Genomic DNA, 7,765 nt, shown 5'->3' with positions numbered 1-7,765 from the left:
GAAGGCTTAAAATAGAATAAATAATTTTATAAAGTTAAAATTTAAAACCCCCAATCTTATTTAAATTCAATACTATATATTCTGTCTGAATTATCTATTTTTAATGAAACTATATTTAATGAGACTCTTGAGCCTGGGTGATTTTATCAGTCTCAATTGCTGCTGAGGATAATGCAACAAGATACTTCTTTACTGCAATTATTTACCAGCAGAAGCAATTGTGATAACTAATTCACCATAATGGCATCTTCACGAAAGCCAAAATAAACTAACTTGATCTCACGAGGACAAAGAGATACCTATGCTGAGTCTTAACTCTGAAAAGTATCAGACTTGTTTTACCCAATCTAATCTTGATATAAACTAATTGTCTCTTAGGCTTCACAGAAGTGAAAAAAGGCTGTGACCCTAGGACACCTCCCTCTGACCTCCATTTAATTGCACTGTAGTCTTTTAGTAAGGCTAAAGGAAATAAATATATAGTCCAGACACAGTCACGGTTTCTGCAGGAAATACATTGTGACGTGATTTAGAAAAATAACTGGGTGGCTTTTTATTTGTTTGTCATTTTTATTTTTCTTCTTTTTACTTGTGAGGTTTTATCAGATTAAGCACATTGCAAAAGCAGTAACACACAATTATGAGTAAAAAAAAAAAACAACAGGTGCAGGCAGGGGGGTTGGAACTGGATGATCTTTAAGGTCTCTTCCAACCCAAACCATTCTATGATTCTATGAATACTGGCTTGAATGTATGTATCCATACAGGTATAAGCAGAGTTTTCAATATATTGATAGCACCATAAAAATTCAAGTGATTCTGAAGGTGGTTATAAACTTACAAATATATCTTCTACACTGTAGACTGTTACAGCAAGAGAGAGATTTGAAAGACTTGTGAATTTACATGTTTGTTATTGATTTCTCAGCTGCACAACTTAAGCATAGGAAAGTACTAAAATCCCAATGTGCTTCAAAAGCACCACGTCAATATCATTGTACAAAGTTTCTGCAGTATATAGACTCTGAGATAGGCAGATCTCACACAAATATATATATATTTGCTTTTATGTATATATGTATCCTGATTAAGTCAGTTAAACAGAATGCGCTAATTTTACGTCTACATCAGGTACAGCCAGTGTCTGTATACTCAGCGTGCACAGAGGGAGAACACTTACAGCCCTGTTCATATTCTCAGTGCCTCAGTGGCTAGAGAAAGTCCTTATTTACAGTAGGACAGTTAACAATCACGGAAACACCTCCAGAAGGCCTAGAATGTCAGTTTGTGTACACATCCATGCCACCTGCATTCACTGTTTCGTGAAAAGATTAGAAAAAATGGTAGACTCATTATCTCATTTGTTCTTTTCTGCCAGTTCCAGTAATGTTAAAGACAGGAAAAAAAAAAAAATCCAAACCACATATATTTGAGTTCACAAACAGTAAGACAAAACCAGAGCGAAGCTGGATCCCATTGCTCATATGGATGTACACCACTCCCCACCTGCCTTCCCAACCCAGCCAAGCCCAGCTGTAGAATTCTGCATAACCCAAGTTCAAATGCAGCTATCCCCATATCCTCATGTGCAAGGACAGCAGCACTTTTTGGCCTTTGTGTAGTTCTCTCTTCAATCTCCACAGTTCAGTAAAATCCCTTTCATTCTCTGCTCACACACTTTTTGATTTCCTTCCCGTTGACATCTGTGACTGTAATTAAAAATGAGGAACCCTGTTTTCAAACATAAACACAAGTTGGAACATCCCTTCTGCAGCAGCAGAGGACTGAAGACTCCAAAGACAGACAGAGTCTTTGGGACACATGCTGAGGAATGTGGTGCTTTGAAAACTCACGAAAAGAAAGAGGATTTAAAATGCTTGGATAAACATTTTGCAGTATCAAACTCCTGTTATCAAGTAGCAAGTAACACTTTCTAGCAGAAGAGGGGAAGGAGCACAGCTAGAGGAAGCAGGACAGTTACAGACAAACTTGTTTTCTTATCCAAAGACAATTTATATTAAAAAAAAAAAAAATACAGGCTTCAATAATAGGAATAGCAACAAGCATTTTCAGTTCACTGGAAAACTCTTCCAAAAATTAGAAAGTTAATGATTTCCAGCTGTCAATAACATGGCATAGCCTGTTTTCAGTGACTTGACACTTATGCCAGACAAACACTCTATCCTACTATATATGCTGTATCATAATGTATGCAGCTTGCAGAAATCACTTTCAGCCACTTTTTCTGAAAAGCCAACTACCTCAAAAAGCCTTGCAAAAAGTGCTGTGAACCCTGCTAAATGCTATTGAGGGTGCATTCTATAACATACGTAGTTAAATGTGTGTACAGATGTATGCATACATGCATGCATGTGTATTACCTTGCATCCACTAGTGCTGATGCAAACAAAATTACCAGTTAAGGCCAGAAGGTGCTAACATAATCTTGTCTGACCACCCCCTAACAGTTAGGAATTGTGCTAAAAAAATACTATGGTTTCATAAGAAAACAGGTAAAGGAAATATAAACCTGCTCATAATGATCTATGGAATTCTTAATAAATGAAATGAAAACTGTGATATCACCCAAAGTAGCCCAAAAGACAGTGCTTCAATAGCTAGTGAGAGCAAATTCTCTCTAAATTAAAAACTGATTTCTGCAAGCCACAACTCATAAGAAATGTTTTGGGTTGTTTTTTTAAAGTTCACAAATCTAGCACTTTTGAGTATTCGTCATTATGTGGTGCAATTTATGCCACAGCAAAATATCAGGGCACATTAAAATCAACTGCAATAATTTCTATTAATCTTACCAAATCAACATGCATCAGGGAGTATCAAAACTTTACTAAAACACAAAGCAAGGGAGAGCAGTAACTGGGAAAAATGACAAACTTATTGGTTTCCCAGATTTTTAGAAGTTTTCAATGCAGCATAATAAATTATCACCATATTAGGTATTTTCAATGGTCTACATGATAACTTGAATAAAGCCAATGCAATCAGGCATACTATATAAGACAATAACACTTTGCAAAAATATAGTTTTTAAAGATTCAGAATGTGAAAAGTAACTAAATGCAACTTGGTGTCAAAAGCAACATTTTTAAATCACTCCACAACATTCTAACTTACTTCTGTGTAACTGTAAGAGATAAATCAGGCTGAGCTACATAGAACTGTGAAGTGCTTTCAGTATCTGTAAACTTAGTGCTGGTAGTGTCTTGTTGAGTTGCGACTTACTTCTTTTGTACAAAAAAAGTATAAATATTTTCTGTTCAGAATTCTTGGTAGTACATCCCTAGAAGAAATATTCAGAAGGACAGTCCGCTATGAAAGCCCTACAGTCTTCTAAATTTATTCGGCTGGTTTGTGTCATTTGATTAGTGATGCACTAAGAAGGTGCCAGATGATAGTCTCTGCAAAAAACTCTGTCCAGAAGGACAGTAAAGTTCTCTTACAGCAAGTCCATTTTGGGTCTGTAGTGTAGCAGTAATGGTGCTTTCTGCAAGACAGAAATATCAGGTAAGTTCAGAAACAAAACCGGAAATAACCTGTTCAGTAGGCAAAACTTCTGTTTCATAAAGTAAAGCTTAAATGAATGATCAGAGTAGCTATCTGCCCTGTCAAAAATTCAAATACAAGATACAATCTCATCAGTGAAGCTCAAAGAAGAGATGAAGAATCCTTTTGCTTTTTTGTCTCAGGAACTGATCTGTTTAACTCATAAAACCCACTCCCATTAAGGGAGAAATGCAGATGTCTAGAAAACAGTGTATGAGCACGTGGTACTTCACATCACACAGCTCTCACGATTCCTCTTCTGTGAGTGTATTCACTGCTTTTTTACAAATAGGTAAAACTTTTACCATCCACAACATCCTGTATGAAGGAGCTCTGTGTCTCATGTCAGGAACTGCTTCCTCTTGTCTGTTCTAGACCTCCCACCCTCCAGTTACATTTTACATCCCCCACCTCTTTCACTTGAGAAGGCAACTGACACACAGTTGTGTAGATTTCCATGATCAAGGCAAACTTGCAGACTTGCAGAGATGCACAATTTGATTCTTCTATGCCAAGACAAAAAAACAATTCCCTGCTCCCACCTGCACCTCTTCTAGATACGCATCAAAAGCCATCAAGTGGTTCTACCTCAGTGTACACTGTAAACTTTGACTGTGTCGCTCGTCCTTTATGAATACTACATCTTAGTTCAAACATCTCCAAATACACATATACTGACTCTGTGTGACTTGCCTCCTAAGTGTTCAATTTTGCAATTCATTCTTACACTCATTTTACTTCAGCTGTAATTATTAATGTGATAGCTTATACTCAGAATGAATGCTCCACTGTTTACTATTCAGTCTGAAGGAAGCTGTTTAAAGAAACCACATTAAGCAAGTCAAAGATGTACATTTTTAATCGGCCTTGTTTATGCCTACTAAATGCTACTAGAAGTTTCCTTAACTAAGGCAGACAAGAACTGCAGTTACTGCCTCTGCATTAGAAGAGAAAGAGATTTCTTGAGGTACAGAAGACAGCTGTGCTGAAATTTGCTGCCTTTTCTGCATCACAGTTGATTTCCCCACCTATGTGGATTAAAACCAGTTTTACCTAAAATAGATAAAAATAATACTTTCTTGTGGCTTCCACTTCCTTTGCCAGACTTGGTAACAATTCTGACAGTTGAGGCAGTGTTCCCTTTTCCCTTGCAATTAATACTTAATTCCTCTTTCCTTCATTTTCTTGTAAATGAAAATCAATACTTGGTGTTAAGGTATGCTGTACAAGATACTTATTGAAGAATCTTTTGATCGAGTCTGCAGTTACTCCAAAATAGTTCCAAGTGATGCTTGTTTTAGAAACATTTTATTTGGCCACTTCATGATTTACTAGGAACCACTGTGTCATACCTTAAATCTCCATCTAGTAACAACTACAAACTTGAGTGTGTGGTCCTTGCCAAGAATCTCTTCATTGCATAATATGTCCAGCTGACAAAACAAAGGCAACAATTAATTCACTGGGACATGTACATGGAGCAACATATTTCAGATAATACTACAAATGTTTGTCAAGATTTATTTTTCTTCGAAGACACTGGAAGCGGTCATCTTGCAGCTGCTCTATAGACAAAAAAGAGTACCAGGAGAGAAAAAGCATGTCTTTTCTTATCACAGAGTGCCAAAACACTATGCTTGTGCCTACCTAGGAAATATTGCATGGACTGGACTTGACTGACTTAACTGGTTTAGCTTCCCAAGCAATACTAATGCCCTTTCTTGAAAGCTTCACTTTTAAAAAGGCCCCATAAATGATCAAAGAAACAGAATTCACAGATCTCAAAGACAGCTCTAACATATGATGAAAATTCTTTACCTGACATCAGCCAGGTGGTTTTCTGCTACAAGGATGCATTTAAAAAAAAAAAACCAAACCTATCTGCCACCTCCCTCATACACTATATTTATGGGTCCTTTGCAGATACTCAATACCCATTTTTTCACTTTCCTATCTCAGTGCTGAAAGCTCTTGATATTAGAAGCAGTGAGGATATAAACACAAAAACATGAGAATCATATGAGTCCTAATCAGTTGAACATGCACTAAAACAGGGAACATGCATGAAAACACTAAGCTTCACCAAGGTGACTTGTATCAATACCGCTTTACCACACAACAGAAAAAGGCCTTACTGGGCATGCATTTCACATACATGGCTCATCTAACTGGCAATAGCTCAAACCTGTAATAGTCAATATGCCCACAAGCTTAGATCCTTCTACTATGCACCTGTTACTTGGTAATTGTACACAGATTACACCACAATTTATGTACTCTTTAAGAAGGCAGGGAGGGATAGCAAAGGAATAAACAGTAGTTCTGAAACTTCTTCCTTTAATAAAAGCCAGGCAAGTTGTTATACCACAGACTGACACAGTGGAATGGAGAGCTTAAACACACAAATACTCCCTTTTGAACAGTGATGGTGGCTATGTTGATGCTGTGCTACAGCCAGCAGTCAACCACTTCTAAGCCAGCTGAGGACAACACAGGAAATACGGTTTTGTTTAAGAAGGCTAGCAGAGCTTGGGGACATACTCTGACCATAAAAGAGTGTGTTGGTTTGAAGCACACAGAAGCTAGAAGGAAGAGTGATACAGATGCAAACTGACTGCTGGAGAAGCTTGAGCAGAAAGGTGTTAACAATGGACTTGAAAGCAGATGATCTGACTGAAAAGTCTTACTGAAATTCAGTGGATCAGTGACATAATGTGGGGTTGGGAGATGTCAAGCTCAGAGTCACCTGAGATGTCTAAAGACTGTGACCAAGACCCAGCAAAGCAGTAAACAGAGGCTGCATTCATATGTTTCACCACTGGTAATTTTGAATCTGAACTAAAAGTGCAAAGAATTGCCTTTCTTTCTGTACCTTTCACCATAAATTCTTCCCATAATTCGAAGTATTCCCTGCAGAGGAAGGGAAAAGTAGGTACCTGATAACACTCTAGCCACGGTAAGCAGAAACTTCAGGCTGAGCTTCACTGAAAGCATGAACAAATACCTGTGGCGCTTTCTCTTAATCTGAGCTCCAGCAGTACAAGTGTTTGCTACTGCCTGTCCCCTGCACTGTGTGTGGAATCTCTGAAGGGCTAGGGTACACCCCACCACACAGTGTCAAACAAAGCACCTTGCCAGAGTGCATTTCAACACACATGGAAACACAGAGCCAAGACTTTTCGCTCAACTATTTATATATATAGACATGAAAAGGTGCACAGCAAACTAAGGGGCAAGTCCTGTATATCTTCAAGAAAGGATATGAAAACAGATATACAACATATAATTAAAGAAATAGTGTATACTTCTGTTTTCTGAAAATAGAATCAGACTAAAAGAACAACCCCGCACTTTTCACAAAGCTTTCATATCTGCAAAATAACTTTAAAAAAAGAAAATATTACCTCATTGAAAGAAGAAAGGTTTAGTTTTTTGGCAATGAACTTCTTTAGATGCAAGACAGTTGCTTGTGCTGAGCAACGAATCCATTTTCGTTTCAGTCCACGCAATTTGCTGCTATTGCATTCCAAGCAGATGCTTACCTTCACGAAAAAGCAAACAGGGTTGGCTGGAACAATTTACTGCAGTCCCCTCTATGTATTCCATATGCAGTTTTCATTAAGACAACAAAGTGAAAAAGTACAGTACTAGTATTTCTTAAACTGAAATGCCCATTAAAAAAAAAAAAAAAAAAAAAACACAACATCACCTAACATCTGGTCAGCTTAGTGATAAAACCAAACTGCAACCAAAACAGATCTAGACAAAAAAGTTCAAGAAAGAATTTTTGATGTTGGAACAAGACTGCTCCGATACAAATTCACTGGCTGCCAATAGCTCAAGAGGACCCTATATCAAAAGCTAGAGTAAGATATGCAGTAAGAATACCGCTGCCTATTTTTAATGATTGCTTCTAATGTGATTTCTTGCTTTTAATGCAATTGCTAAATTCAGTTTAAAACAATTTTAACAGATGTTTAAAAAAAAACTTAAAGTTTAAAAAGAATGGATACAAATTACGTGAGAAATTTTCAAAATTCTAAACGTTATCCCTCCAAAAGGTATCTCTGATTTCTGTGTTTCAGTTCTCACCTCTTCTCATTCAGCTATTCACTACTTAGTTTAAACTCTTTGTGATGATTTACTTACCCACTGAGAGGATTTAGTACTAGGGACAATCACTTTCAAAGTTCTCTTACAT

At 37.2% G+C, this 7,765-nt stretch overlaps 1 protein-coding gene across 7 annotated transcripts in view; it reads right to left on the bottom strand.

Annotated features, from left to right (window-relative positions):
- Positions 1-1,040: 1,040 nt before the first annotated feature.
- The window catches only part of PCGF3 (polycomb group ring finger 3), a 49,738-nt gene continuing 43,013 nt past the window's right edge, over positions 1,041-7,765 (bottom strand). For all 7 annotated transcript variants that reach the window (XM_057426474.1, XM_057426477.1, XM_057426473.1 and 4 more), the window contains 3 exons: positions 6,969-7,106; positions 4,917-4,997; positions 1,041-3,505 (listed from right to left, as the gene is read on the bottom strand). In XM_057426474.1, the coding sequence (XP_057282457.1) occupies positions 3,458-3,505; positions 4,917-4,997; positions 6,969-7,106 (267 nt within the window). In that variant the 3' untranslated portion in view covers positions 1,041-3,457. The remainder of the gene's footprint in view (positions 3,506-4,916; positions 4,998-6,968; positions 7,107-7,765) is intronic.

The sequence above is a fragment of the Pezoporus wallicus genome, unplaced genomic scaffold, assembly GCF_028554395.1.
Source record: "Pezoporus wallicus isolate ANWC-B61680 ecotype Strahan unplaced genomic scaffold, APGP_CSIRO_Pwel_v1 contig_5116, whole genome shotgun sequence".
Lineage (NCBI taxonomy): Eukaryota > Metazoa > Chordata > Aves > Psittaciformes > Psittacidae > Pezoporus > Pezoporus wallicus.
Note: the sequence above shows the minus strand (reverse complement) of the source record. Positions and strands in the feature narration are given on the sequence as shown.